This window comes from Micropterus salmoides, unplaced genomic scaffold (genome assembly GCF_014851395.1).
Source record: "Micropterus salmoides isolate LMB-PRFRI ecotype aquatic unplaced genomic scaffold, ASM1485139v1 Ms_hic_scaffold_13, whole genome shotgun sequence".
NCBI classification, from domain to species: Eukaryota; Metazoa; Chordata; class Actinopteri; order Centrarchiformes; family Centrarchidae; genus Micropterus; species Micropterus salmoides.
The window spans coordinates 3,609,779-3,624,393 of NW_024040374.1; the positions used below are offsets into that span (position 1 = coordinate 3,609,779).

Consider the following 14,615-nt stretch of genomic DNA (forward strand, 5'->3'; position numbering starts at 1 on the left):
TGCCGTGACCCGGATTCGAACCGGGGTTGCTGCGGCCACAACGCAGAGTACTAACCACTATACGATCACGGCGAGCCACTCCCGAGTGCGGGAGCTGAGAGGGGACACCTGAACCACAGCGTGTAAACATGGAGGAAAAACGCGTTGGTTCTCTTACTTTGTTGTTGCAGTAGAACACAGTTCTGCTTATCACATCTCAGTGTGTTGAGCTTTCTGTTAGTTCAATTTTCATGTTTAGCCCGTATGCAAGTGAACAGAAACATTATATATTTATTTAGCCTACTTAGCCAATACTTTGGATAATTATCCTTCCATTATTATTGTGGTGGTAGTCTATGGTAAGAGTCGTGTATTGGCCAATATAATGTATCTTAAAAAGACATTAAACCTAAAGTTAATGTTGCAACTCACAAAAATATAAAAATATGGAAGCAAATATTTAAAGAAAAATGTTTTAGCATGAAAACAAGGAATTAGCCTTTCAGATATGTTAAATCAGTAACATGAAAAAACTGTACACACTGTACTCAAATCTGATCATTTACAATGTCTGCCAGTCTTTGTACAACAACAAACAATATGGAAGAAATCATACAGAAAACAAATGTGTTTGCCGGGTTCATTTTACGGAAAAAAAACAGTTTAACAGTGATTAATATTATCAAGTTACTAAGTTACTAAGTACATGGCTGAATATTACACTTACACTTTAAAAATCTTTGAACAAGCGTACAATGTGAACATTATTAATCTTAAAATTAAGGATATTAAAATCACTTTGTGTTTCTGAGAAATGCACCACCAAGTCCTTTATAATAATCAATAAAACATTAGTGTGAGACTGTGGAACTCTCTTCAGATAAACTAAGACAACTGGGCCTCCTCCTCTGTCATCTACTAATGTCAAAATATTGATGCAAAGCTAATGGATAATGGATTTTGTCACTCCTATTCTTGTCATACTTTGAATTGGAGGATAATCATGCTGTTAAGTTTTGGGTAATGCTTTTGGAGATGTATGAGATAGGCAGGTAATTTAGTTAGCTGTAAGATAAACCTTGAGCCTAGTTCTTATAGCCTTTTTTTGGTTTAGATTGTGTAAAATTGGCACCATTTAAAGCATGCCGAATTGTCCATTAGCAATTCCTGTCAGCAATGGATATACAGACAACTATCACTGGATTGCTTTGATACTGAAGAAAACTTAAAAATGTGATTATTCTCAGGCAAGTTCTGGAGGGACTTACAGACATTTATTCATAGAGTATCTCTGTCTTATAATGTCTCTCTGTCCATCTGTGCCTCACAGTTCACAATTTGCTCACACTTACATCAACGTAACCTTTTACGATAAATCAAATAATCATTAATTTAAGGTGGTTTAAAAAGTTACAATTCCCATGTGATGCCAGAAAATGGTACAACTTCCTGTTATGTAAATGCTTTAATCAAACAATAAATGTAATCTGTTGGCACAACTTACTGCCCTCTCTGGTTTTAATTATAGGTTACAATTTATTGTCTTAACTAATTACAACATGCAGGAAAAATGTAGCTTAAAAATGTAGCTGATCAAAGATCAACCCTCCTAGTCCAGCTAATTAGAGCTTGAGTTTGTTTAAGCCCAGATTGTGTGTGTGTGGCCCGGGGCAGGAGCTGGCTGCCGGGGAAGATCTAAGAGGAGCAGGCTGATCCACCACGGTCCCGAGGGAGCCCCGTGGGTTTGAGACAGTGAGGTCTGAGCTGGGTGCGACTGAGTGCATGTGCTCATGGGGGTGCAGGTGCGTGTGATTGTCATGCTGATGCCCCGTGTGCCCACTGTCTGCTTTTGCGTGGGCTTGCTCCTCCACAGCGGCAGCCTACAGAGGAAGAGAAAAAACAAAGACACATTGTGGCTCATTATTTCAGCCTCTACTGAAGAAAATGTAAAGGAACATGTTGATGAGAGTGGTGAGACTGTACCATAATACTCTCTCTCTTAAGAAAATGAAAAGCACTGTTTGTGGCAGAATTGGATGGTATTTCTCTGTGTTTTCATCACTACAAGCAACCCTTTTCACTTTACACACAGTCTTTGATTCAGTGTTAAACTATATTGTCTTCTGGAACTTTGAAGAAATCTCTAAAAGCCTTCCTTCCGTCATAAATCTAAATTTCAGATATCAGAATATCAAAGATACAATTAATAGATTGGTAGATGGATTACAATAATTAGTTTGTTGTATATGCACATTTAACATTTTGAAGATCAGATATATTAAGTCCTATTGTGTGGTGCATCACCGCAGTTGAAGCAGGTACCTGAGGTTCGTAGATCTCACACTTCACCTCTACAGGCTTCTGATTTTGAACTGAGCTGTCCTTCTTTCCGACAGGGAGTCTGATTTCAAACTGGTCCTCATGGGCCATGTGGGAGCCCAAACAGAAGCCTCTATGCTGCGAGAAAAGAAGTCAAGAAGAGCTGAGCCTGACTTTACAAATTAGTGCTGACATGTTGTTTGAAGCCAGAAAAGTATCAGCAAAGGAGTGGAACCAAGGTGGCGTGCACGAGCAACAACCACCACAACTAAGACTAGACAGAGAAAAAGTATTAAAATAAATGAGCTATTAAGCTCACGACCACGAGCACCACCACCATCAGCTTAAGTTATTTTTTTTATTTAAACAAGACTATATTTCTTGGGAGTTCTTAGAGCTCTCTTCCATCAATACCATTTAAACAAATAAGCATCTAGCATCCAAACTGCATATCAAAATGTCACATCCAACAATCTAGTTCAGCTTTAGACGGTAGAAATCCCAGTTTTAAGAACTCGTATTTTAAGAGCCTTCATATATTTTTGTGTGTGTGTGACTCACAGCAAACTGACAGTCCATAGGTGGGCAGTTGCTCAGTTCATTGACATCTGTTTTCTTTGAACACACAGTCTCCAGAATGGTGAACTCCACAAAGTACGATGGACCAACAACCCACTGACACCCAAGGACAAAAAGACATAATACATGGACACATACACATACATGGACAAGTGTAAGTATACTGTACACCTGTGAAATGCTTTCCAAAATGAGAATGTTAAAATCATTTGGTTGGAAAGATGTAATTCAGTCAAGATTTCTAAACATATACTTTCTCACTCAGCTACCAAATATAATCAATCTCCAATGATACTTTTCAAAGAAAAAAGACACAAGTTGTGCCACATTTAAGTGGCTAACCCTTTTAAGATCACAGCATTATGAAGGTGTAGACTTGAAGGATGAATCTGATAATAACCAACAAAAAATATTTTCTTTACAACAAGAGACACATCGTCCATCATCTTTAAGTTGATTATTTTGTTTGTTTCTTAACCTGTGAACTGGCTCTCGTAATGTTTTCCACAGTAAAGTAGTTGGCCAGGCGGCTCTCTTCATTGAACCTCTGCAGGGAGAGATTGGCTGTCTCCTTGATGACGGGCTCATTCAAGTTTTCAGCTGTGGGACAGTCCGGACACACACCCACCACTGCAGTGGAAGGAACTAAACACAAGAATTATATGGGTCAAAGGTCAATGGTACGTAGCTGAGGAAAAGTGTTTGTTGAATGGTGTGCATGTCCTCCCTCCCTAACCTCCATCCCACAGTATGGGATCTATCTTCAGCTTCCCTCTGACAGCATGCTTTACTCAGGTGTGTTCTCCTTCACTAAGCCAAATTGCTGACAAAAAGTAAAATGATTATTTTATCAGTGAGATATATATTCACTTAAATATCCAACTGCAACTCTGCATTTGGGGATAGTGATGTTTACCTGACTTAGGGAGGTATTTCGGGACAGAGCATATATAGAGAAAGAATTCAACATATCTGAGCATCTTTAATTTCACACCTCACTAACATTTCCAAATTCAAAGCGTTAAAGAAAAGACTTGCAACACTTTCTAACACAGAGACTTAGAAAATGTGTTTCTGTCCCAGATGAGTGTAAATAACACCGTTGATCTACCTTCACGGAGTGCACAGGAGTAACTTTGAAGTTTGACATGAGAGTCGACGTAGGCAGATAACTCACACTCTCCATACACCTGAAGGACACAAACACACAGATTTAATTAGAGACCCATGTACATAGAACAAAACTGATAACCAGGTCAGCAAACAAACAATGGAAATTTTAGACTGAAAGGAATTTTGACTTTGCTAATTATCTTCTTTCTTTTTTTTTAAGCATCAATAACATGCAAGCGTTAAACAAAGCAGCATTTTGGCATCAGTCTACAGCCATATTTTAAGGGATTGAGTTATAGTTTGGTCTTGGTTTGAGGTTAGGTCTGCTGTGGCCATTACTCAGTAACGCGTCATTGTAATATCATTACTTTTCCCAGTAAAATGTAATATAAGGGATTACTATTTCCAAAACATTAATAATATTACTATTACTAATCCAAGTAAAGCTGCATTACTGCATTACCAGAATGCGCCATCCAGCCAGTAATGCATGTACTTGTCGGGAGAAAGTGAATATGCATGTGAATATGCATCTCCAAAGTCGGGATTCACTTGCTTTACTTTAAAACATACTCCTTGTTGCTGTTGCTTAGTAAAAATTCAGTAGTGACCGCTTAATAACGTAACAGGTAATGTAACTTGTTACTTTTAAAAACCAGTAAACCAGTAAAGTGTTATTATTACTTTAAGGAATAATAAGTAATTAGTTACTTATTATTCCTTAAGTAATTACAATTTCCAAGTAATTTGCCCATCACTGGCTGTCGCCAACAAAAAAAGTGCTCATTGTGTTGATACACCACCATGTGGCACTTACTGGAACGTCACCAATGTTTCTCACTTCACACTGTTTCCATGGTTTCCTGCTGGTGATGTGGCATTTGGTCTCCATGACATCAATGATCAGTTTGTAGAATGACCCACCTTTCTCCTGGGGATGAGCATGCACACACACACACACACACACACACACACACACACACACACAGTTAGTTTTTTTCTTATTATTTTCTTTGCTCTGCAAACAAGCCTGCTGCCCCACTGGCTGTTTACACCCTCTTTCTGCAAATACTGTTGCACCTTTCCAAGATGGTGTAGATGTTTTAGTGCGTGCATGTGTGTGTGTGAGTGTTTGCCCTCACCTTTTCAGGAGTGTGAGAGAGGTCGTATAGTCTGTTGAGGCTCAGGATGTATCCATTTGTCCGGTCCTGGTTGATCTGCTCCAGGGCCTCTTCTGCCACCCTCACCACCTCAGGACTGTTGCAGCCTGGAGGGTCTGGCCTGGCAATTCCCTCCTGCTGCAGCAAAGCCAGACACAGGACCAGCAGGTACACATTCATCCTCTAACACCCCACCGCAATCACACACATAGACTTACACAGGCCCCGGTCTTAGGTCTTCCTTTCTAATACCTATAATCCTAGTTTTTACAGACACGGTTTGGACAGACACATGAGGCTGATGTTGGACTTTCTCCTCTTCCGCAAAGGATGAGCAAACAGCTGCTATCTGCTGCTCTGTAGGCCAACGGCTGGCTCAAGGGTCATAGTGCACTGGGCAACAGGGGAAATTAACTCAAAGAAAAGTTCATGTAATCCAGTGCACCTAATTTAATTTCTTTAATGTGACAACATCATCAATGAAAATGCTGCAACATGTTCCAAACAGCCTCATTTAAAGGAAAGCCTCATCAAAAACCTACTGTGTGTTTTGGGTTTTGGTACAATGAAAAGTCGAAAAGTTACAACACAACTAAAATCAAAATGTAGAACCTTTGCAAACAGCTACTGAAGCTACTTCTCTCAGTGTCCAAACACATTTTTTGCCAGAAATTTAGCTAAACACATAACTTTCTTGTGGTGCTAGCACAGTTAACTGTTTACCTTTGTCAGACTTAACAAAGAGTGCACATGACAAATTAAAAAAAAATGCAACCAGCTAATGTGTTAGCAATGATGCAGCCAAAAATTTTTTAAAGGGTCAGCCAGGCTAAAAACAGTTTTCACTTTGTTGTTATTGTTGTTTTTCCCCCCATGTGGCACAGCAATGTAGGCCAAATAGTATTTTGGGTCACTTGCTGCTTCTGTTTAGTTATGAGTCTTGGTCTTTATTGGAGTATTTCTTTAAAGGAATTTGATCTGATCATAAAAAAATTAAAATGCTTGACCACACATTAGTGCACAAGTATTGTACATTATTTCTCAAGTTTTTATCATTGGCCTAGATTCAATCCTTACCTGCAAATTACAAATGTGTCACTTTTGCAACAAATCAGAATTGCAGTCCGTTAAGTGTGGGTTTTGTATAAGGGCTAATGAACACTTATAAAAGCTGTTTGCTAAGTGTGTAAAACTGACGTTAACAATAAATGGCCACAGAGATAATGTACACAGAGTAGGTGAGTGTAGTTTATACTAGGGATGGCCAGATTGATACTGCAGGGTTGATACTTTGATACTAAGCTACTCATGAAAAACTACAAAATGTAAGTGGCTGCATCTCTCATGGCATATTAGGGCCAATGTAGTTAAAAAATAATGATGAAGCTGGGTGACTCGGGTAATATTCTGAGAAAAAACTCCAAGATAAAAGTCAAACATTTATGAGAAAAAAACTATGATATTCTTTGAAATTAAAGTGGCAAATTTACATGAAAAAAATAATTAATAATAAATAATTAGCCCCCTCCCCGGGCTCTGTACGTTTGTTTTGTAACTTACCTTCTTTTAACCTACACTGGCCCTAGTTGGACGTTGTTGCTACCAAATGTTTTCAGTACGTTTGTGTAATGTTTGTGCCAATAAACAGCCCTGACACATTTAGCTGGCCTGTGTCACATGACTGTAGAACCCATGTGACCTAAGAACCAAACCAGTCTTTTTTTTAAATGTTTGCACACTTTCTCATGAAACCTGTGAAAGAAAGGCAGAAAGGAAATGTGGTGTGGTGTGGAGCTATTTTCACCTGTTGATAACCCTACCCTACAGTAGGTGGTGCTATGCCAACATGATGAATTTAAATAGGATTACTAAATGTTCATGAGTCTAATTCACTTGAAATCTTGTCAAACCTTCCTTATATAAACATATTGTAGATGTTTTTTCATACCGTTTGGTTTGAATGATGACACTAGTGAGATAAGTGACCGGAAACACAGGGAGAGTATGTTGTGTGGGGGGACAAGTGTATTAAATCAACACAAAATGGATCTAGATAAATCCCAGAAATACTGATTAAGTATTTGTGCTATCTAAGAAGAGTAGACCACTGGACTTGGTCTTCAGATATCTTTTATCAAGTCAAGTTGCCCTTGATTTTAACCCTCCCTGGATCTCAGAGAATCTTCACTGACATATTTGTTGTATCATTTATTATTTTTTTTGCAGTCAAGAACAGATAACATACAAACAGAAAACTTTCATGTTTCACAGGATGATTTTATTGTGACTCAGAATGATGAAGAATGTGGGCATATTGTGGTCAGTTTTCACAGTTTTGTCGTCTCTGAGGATTTAAAAAAAGAAATGATCAGTTAAGTGGTGAAGTGTCTGGAGAAAATCTGTTAAATGTTTTCCGGTCTTCATTTCACTTCAGTCTGAGTTTTTTAAGATCTGTTTAGTTCCCAAGTGAGATCCATGGGCCACCTTACGCAGCTGGCTTGAACATGGGGTCTTCAGCAAACAGTTTCTCGACCAGAGTGGCTCCTGCCACTCGGGGACTGCACTGGGCTGAGACTGAGGTGGGGAAGGCCTCGATGGTGGGTTCCATCTCACTGGGGATCTGTGGGTCGGGCTTGAGGGGTAGTGTGACTCCCACCTCAGGGCCACCGGCGGGGACATCAGGGAAGGAAGGCAGGGTCATGGGCTGGTCCATGGCGGGCAGCATCCTCACCATGCCTTTTGGGTGGTCGTGGGTTTCATTCTCATGGTTGTGCTCGTGGTGATGGTGGTGGTGCTCGTGGTCGTGCAGATGACCGTGATTGTGGTCATGGTCCAGAGCGAGCTCGTGGTCATGCTCGTGGGTGTGCTCGCCATCGGCGTGCTTGTAGTCGTGGTGGTGGTTTGGGGAGTCGCCGGAGTGGTTGTGTGCCTTGGCGTGATGAGTGTGCACATGATCGTGCCCATGTCCGTGGTCATGGGAGTGGCTGTGAGCGTGCCTGTGGGTACTGTCTGCACCATGGTCGTGTGTGTGGTGGTGGTCGTTGTTGTCAGCGTGCTTGTGGGTTTTGTCGTGATGGGTGTGGCTCTTGGTGTGGTCGTGTACGTGGTCGTGTGTGTGTGTCTGGTCAGCACCGTGTGCGTGGTCATGGGTGTGGCTGTGTGCATGTGTGTCGTTGTGGCTGTGGTCGGTCTCTCCGCCCAGCAGGTGCAGTTTCTTCTCTCTTTCAGCAGCCTGTAGAACATGTAAAGATAAAACGAGTGATGTGTATTACATAACAATTTGGGTAAACTGGTTGATTTAAGATAAATACATAACATCAACTGCATAAGAAGAATGCAAAGCCAAAGTCCAAGTTTGAAGTCTTTCTGATCAAGTTGTGAAAGAGAATTTTACAAATCTTAAATACAACTTGGGTCTTATTGTGTGGTTATCTTTTCCATACATTAACATCGTTATCACCAAAATAACCGCTGAGATCATCGCTTTTAGGAAGTCAGGCAGTGTAAAACAACCTGTCTGATCGTTTGAAGGAACAAGTTCTTGCTCCACTGGATGTCACCGTGTTCCCAGATCTTTGGTGTTAGAAATGATAATGAAAACAAGACCTAAATCTGAATTATCATATTATTATTATTATTATATATATTATTATAATCTGAACATCAAGTCTAAAATCTTTGAGATTACCCAAACCTTACAAGCAATTGCCGTCAAGATGTGTATGAATGCTGATTATTAAAATGACACATTTTCTGAACTTTCAACCACATTTTTTGGTCTAAATAATTCAAAATGTTTATACATGGTGTAAATACCATTTACATAGCTGAGACCATTTCAAAGCAATAAGCACTAATAATCTAAAATCTGTGGTTATGCAAAGCCTTAGCTTTGTTCTGGTATTCTACCAAACGTGACGTTTTTATCCGAGTCTCAAGTCAAGTCAGATCAATAGGGACAGAGTCAAGTCTTCTTTTTTGTTACTCAAGTCTACAGATCTAAAAGAATGACGTTTGATTTTTTGTTATAATTGAAATCTTATAAATTGAATTATGAAATAATAATAATTCATGTCTGTTTTTCCTTTTTTACTACAGATACAAAATACAACAACAATACAAAAGTGATAAGTAAATCAATGTGACACTATGTGTTTTATTATGGCCTAGTGAGTCTTACCTCAGGCTCATAGATTTCACAATCTACACTGGTGTCACCATCACCAGTGGGAGAGTTGAAGAAGGATGCCTTACAGAAGCCCTTGTGCTGTGGAGAGCAGAGAACAGAAAAAAAACAGGTGAGAGATGAGAGAGTGGATGCATGGTTATGCCTGTGGCTTCAATAGAGTTGAATAAACAGAATTTTAGAGTAATCCTCTGCTTTCCTAAACTTACTCACTGATATGAACTCAAAACACACTGATCCAGAGCAATGCGCATAACAAAAGGATGCTTCTGGGCATCTTTGGTTACTGCATTAAAAACTCAAATAATCCCCATATTTATTACACTTAAAACTAAAAAGACAGAATAAAAACTGGCTTCAATTTGATTTTTTCTCCAAGAAGGTTCTGTGAGGATTTAAGTCAAATACAGTTCTACTCAAGCATGTAATAGTAGGAGACACAGCGTTGAGAACTAATTGACCAAAGTACTAACTGACATGAAGGATTACTATTTCTCTCTTTAACATGCAAAACAAATAATGAAAGTTAAAAGAAACAATCCATTTGCTCAAGATACAATATTCTAAATAACAATTTTTCATGACTCACTGCAAACTCGCACTCCATGAGGGGGCACTTTTCAGCTGTGACTGCTTCTGTGGTCCTGGGGCAGGTGGTCTCCTGGATGGTGTACTGTACGTTGTAATACATCGACATGGCCATCTGAAGAAAGAAAGAAAGAAAGAAAACTTTTAACAAAGGGTTAGGCATAACAATGTGAGATATTTGTTCAGGAGTTGGAACACACATAAGTTCAAAAGGACTGGTCATGAGGATTGAGAGGGAAGCAGTGCACTTAATCTTAATCTCCTCAATTTTGTTCAACTTTACGTTATCAGTATCAAGTTCGTTCCACCTTCTAGAAGTATTATTTCTGATAAAGTGAGGACCTGCTGCATTTCATTTCACTCCCCCACTCCTACAATAACTTTTTCAATGTTTGTGGGGAGAAATGCTTTTGGGATTTATCCACAATTTACTTTTCCCAAAGGTTTAGAAATTTGTTTGGAAATTAGGAAAAAGCGCTGCGGTATTAGCCTCAGGAGCATCCGTCCTCCCTCTCAACACAAGTAGTGGAATTCGGCATCGGTCACCATATTATCTGCACTGACCATGTGTTCATAATATATATTGTACAAAATACTGAAAGATGGGACAATACAGCATGTCCCATGACATCTTGGTGGACAAAACTTACCCCGGCAGAAGCGCGGGTGACTTTGAGTAGAGCAAAACGATTGGCCAACCCGCTCTCCTTGTTAAACTTCTCCAGTGAGAGAGTCACAGTCTTCTGAATCTGATCATTGTCCATGGCGATAAGAGACGGACAGTCAGGACATATCTCAATCAGCTTAGCTGCAGGAACTGAGCAGAGAGAAAAGTGGTTTTGAATGTGCTCATATCATGAGCTTGTTTTACCCTGCACACAGTTATTTAATTAGAAATCTGTCATACATTTCACTTATTTACAAAACAAGAATCAAACCAGTGCTGACTGAAAGTGAACTGAATAGATGTGGAACTGTTTGATCCCATTGGCAGAATTAAAAACTTATACTACTTAATGTATACTCAGTGAGTGTGGGACGAAATGTCTTATTTCATTTAAATTTAAAGAAAATCACGAGTTGTATTTGCTTTTATTGTTAATATTCCTTTTTACCTGGTCTGACAACACAGTTGTATTTGTAGAGACGCACCACTCTGTGCACCATACTGATGAAGATGGCAGCTTTACACTGTCCATATACCTGCAAAGACCAATACAATAATAAGCACATAAAGTTTTTTTGTGTGTGCTGCACATATACAAACAAAGAAGATTTGACAAATATTTAGACAAAGTTCTTTGGTTTCTTCTTGTGCTAACATAATAACTAGTCTTTTTGGAAGAGCAAGAAAATATAATGCTTGTTCTCCTAATACAGTAAGACATGCTGATTTAAGTTAGGCATGCAAGTTACTGAAACTGAAAGAGAGAATAGAAAAGACTTGTGCATGAATGTGGGCATAAACACGTTTGAGTATGTGTGCATGCAAGTTTGTGTGTGTACATGTGTTTTCTAACCGGTGTGTCATGGGTGGAACGAGCCTCACAGGTCTTCCAGTCCTTCCTGCTGATAACACTGCAGTTGGTCTCAACAACATCCAGAGTCAAGTAGAAAACCATGCCGTTCTGTCCCTGTGACACACACACACACACACACACATACACATGTCATGCAATTATCAAGCAATAACAACAGTCAATAACATCCGAAAGGAAATTATCTTTCACTGGGTAGGGAAATTATAGTTCAAATGACTGATGACAAATAAAACCCTAAAGAAGTTTCTACCATCAGTTTCTAATCTTCCCATGACAGCGATTACCCTTCCAATAAGCCTTGTATCACCTGATCTTTCACACAATCAAAACAGATCTGTCTTTTACGTCACAGCTGACACGTCATCAATAACATCCCTGGCTTAAATGTTTGATGTCTGGTTTGTAATTACGCTCATAATTAGCTTATAATGAATTTCGAACCTGAAACTAATTTAGGGATGACCTGCCAGATGAGCAGACTGAAATCTGATTTATCATTTTTAATCATCTTTAGTCACTTTCCCTTAATCATCTCACATGAGCTGTCTTTGTCTTAGCTTTTTATGTATTGTTAATTAGTTCCTTGCTTGGATTTTGTGTTTTTCAGGGTTACACGGTGTCTCATTTGTTCTTACTTGTTACTGTAATCTCTTGCGAACACCACGGATTCACTACAATTAAACATTTGTAGTTGGTCACTAGAAAAAACCCCAGTGTGGGTTTCAATGAAGAGTTTCATGGTCTCATCATAGTAACCTGGATCTTATTTGTACAGTTTTGGGCTTCATACCTATTTTTTATAATCATCTTTTACGTGTCATCTCAACTGTAGACATACATTATTTTTAACAAACAACATGTTCTCTTAAACCTAAACCTTTACTTTAAGTGAAAACAAGAGTGAAGATTACACATAACTGCTCTCTTGGTTCTACCTTAACCAATAATGTTTCACACTTGTGCACTTTACAATGATATAGACAAATGGACACTTTAGATAGTAGCCCCTTCAAATTCTCTCTTAAATAACTGATAAATAATTGGCTTAAACTAGGGATTTATTTAATGAAATCTGTTGTAAAGCAGCCAGTTTGTTTGAATAGCTGAACAAATTGGAGATGTGGGCAGCGATTCAAAGGTCTCACACTGGAGTAACTTCCTAAATAACCTTGGTCTACTCTATAGGAAAACAGTATATATCAAATTAGTTTGCTTGTGTTCAGTGTTATGGTTGCACTCAGTGGCGTGACTCACATGTTTCTTTGTGTGGACATTGGACAGGTGGTGCAGGCTGAAGATGTAGCCCTCTTGCCGGTCCTGGTTGATTTTGGTGAGAGCCAGTCCGGCAGCGCCAATCGCAGACGCGTCTTCACACGACCCCGGCACCAAGGGGTTTACTGGTGCACCGTGGATGTGCACACAACCAATCGCCAAAAGCAGCGACAACAGCGCACAGTGCTTCATGGTAAAGGCCTGGGTCGTCTCTGTCTGTCTCTCTCACACACACACACTCACACAAACTCCCACGGGCTGGTCTGGTAGGAGAGATGCCCAGAGAGGGAAAGGGTGACCTTTTATATCCTGCCACTGCTTACTGTAAGCACAACCTCTCTCTCTCTCTCTCTCACACACTCACACACACACACACACAAAATCACTGCATCTCCTCTCATCTCAGGTAAACATAACCATTGACCCCCACCCCCTCTCAAAACACACAGCCCTGCAGGAATGCTGCAACAGTTGATCTATCGGCCAACCAATCAGCTACTCTACAGACTTGCACAATAGAGCTTATCAGTGGGGAGATAATCACCCCTGCTGTCATACTCATCAATAGGGACAGTCAGTGGGCTGGAAGTCACTTGATCCACTCTTGGCTATGAATTGAGGCTCAATACTTATTCAGGTACGCTGAAAACACAGTAGTCATAATCTAAAAGTCAAAGAATGATATAAAATAATCAAATAGTGTCCTATCTAACGGCTCATTGTAGAACTAACTAATGTACCAGCTGACCAAAGCAGTATCAGGTCACCATTGTCATCATTAAATGCATTGAGGCACCTTGATTATATCACAGTCAGGAAGAAAGCAATGTAGCTGGAGTGACCTCTGACATTGACTGGTGCATTTTTAAAGGGTAGTTTTAAGATTTAAATCTCCACTGCCACTGCTAACCCACAGCTAATTTACCGCTAATAACCCTTTATTCTACAAGACATCATATAATACAAAACACAGAGTAAGCTTAGAGTAAATTGGTGTTTTTGAATACTTTATGAAGGTTACAGTAGCATAACACAGTGAGACACTTTACTTTGAAAACTTAAAAAGCAGGTTTTGCTCATAAGACTGAATGCAAGACTTTTTTCTTTTAACGTAGTACATCTTCGACTACATATGCCTTAGTAGTTCACTGCACAAACCATCCAATTTTGATTGACGTTTTTACTGTATGTCCAATGGCAACTTTCTTTTTCATTGCCTGTAGTAATGCCATGTTTATGTAAGGATGTGAAAGTCTGAGTGGTGTATTAAACATTCAGTGGCCCATTTTTTGTGTGCTTATGATTTTGACCATACTCCAGTCATGCGTTAGTAGCCCTGTGTAGATACTGTAAGAATAAATATTTGAAAAATGATATCACAGAAAGTTAACCAGGGTTTGGATAATATCAATAATTTCCTTTCGCGGCTGTGACGATAAAATGGTGAAGATACAAGCAGAGGGCATGAACGGAGGCGTTTTACACGTCACCACCTACCTGAACTTTAATCCAAAATCACTTCAGAAGTTTTTGGTCCTCACAGATCAACAGTTGTGCTGAAGGGAAAGAGACAGGGACGGACTGGAATAATAATTCAGGCTGAAAATCTATTGTCAGTCCGGGCCAGTCTCCACATTCACGCTGTTCACAACAGACCACATATCCTGTAAGCAATTTGTTTATTCCAGTAGCATATCTTTTACTGCTAACATCTGAAATGGTTAAAACAGACAGATGTCCTCAGTTTCAAGAGTTAGTTACTTCCATACTTAAGGCAACAGGAATAAATATTCATAATAATATTTTTTTGCACCTGGCATTTCCTCAGAGCTCTGAACTGGACTTGTGTTTATCATTGTGTATCTCGGAGTAACTGAA

General features: G+C 39.4%; 2 protein-coding genes and 1 non-coding gene across 3 annotated transcripts; all 3 read right to left on the reverse strand.

The window, feature by feature from the left end:
* trnah-gug lies at positions 1–72 on the reverse strand. The gene has a single exon. It is a non-coding gene; the product is annotated as a tRNA-His (tRNA).
* Positions 73–605: 533 nt separating this feature from the next.
* Positions 606–5,487, reverse strand: si:ch211-284e20.8 (uncharacterized protein LOC563738 homolog). Its single transcript, XM_038715103.1, has 7 exons — positions 5,133–5,487; positions 4,808–4,921; positions 3,989–4,067; positions 3,356–3,522; positions 2,860–2,973; positions 2,302–2,436; positions 606–1,859 (listed from the first exon to the last, which is right to left on the reverse strand). Exons 1-7 carry the CDS (start codon positions 5,328–5,330, stop codon positions 1,602–1,604), a joined length of 1,065 nt encoding a protein of 354 aa, XP_038571031.1. The 5' UTR covers positions 5,331–5,487; the 3' UTR covers positions 606–1,601.
* Positions 5,488–7,406: 1,919 nt separating this feature from the next.
* fetub (fetuin B) lies at positions 7,407–13,021 on the reverse strand. The gene is made up of 7 exons (XM_038715102.1): positions 12,720–13,021; positions 11,445–11,558; positions 11,040–11,127; positions 10,575–10,741; positions 9,926–10,039; positions 9,331–9,417; positions 7,407–8,382 (listed from the first exon to the last, which is right to left on the reverse strand). The coding sequence occupies exons 1-7, from the start codon at positions 12,927–12,929 to the stop codon at positions 7,636–7,638; spliced, it is 1,527 nt and encodes a 508-aa protein (XP_038571030.1). The 5' UTR covers positions 12,930–13,021; the 3' UTR covers positions 7,407–7,635.
* Between the last annotated feature and the right edge of the window lie 1,594 nt (positions 13,022–14,615).

Coding starts and splice junctions, on each gene's coding strand:
- si:ch211-284e20.8 (XM_038715103.1), bottom strand. CDS start 5,330: ATGAATGTGTACCTGCTGGTCCTGTGTCTGGCTTTGCTGCAGCAGGAG. Junction 4,922..5,132: donor TCTCTCACACTCCTGAAAAG/GTGAGGGCAAAC, acceptor GCTCATCCCCAG/GAGAAAGGTGGGTCATTCTA. Junction 4,068..4,807: donor GAAACATTGGTGACGTTCCA/GTAAGTGCCACA, acceptor TGTGTCCTTCAG/GTGTATGGAGAGTGTGAGTT.
- fetub (XM_038715102.1), bottom strand. CDS start 12,929: ATGAAGCACTGTGCGCTGTTGTCGCTGCTTTTGGCGATTGGTTGTGTG. Junction 10,040..10,574: donor TCACCCGCGCTTCTGCCGGG/GTAAGTTTTGTC, acceptor TTCTTTCTTCAG/ATGGCCATGTCGATGTATTA. Junction 8,383..9,330: donor GTGAAATCTATGAGCCTGAG/GTAAGACTCACT, acceptor CATGTTCTACAG/GCTGCTGAAAGAGAGAAGAA.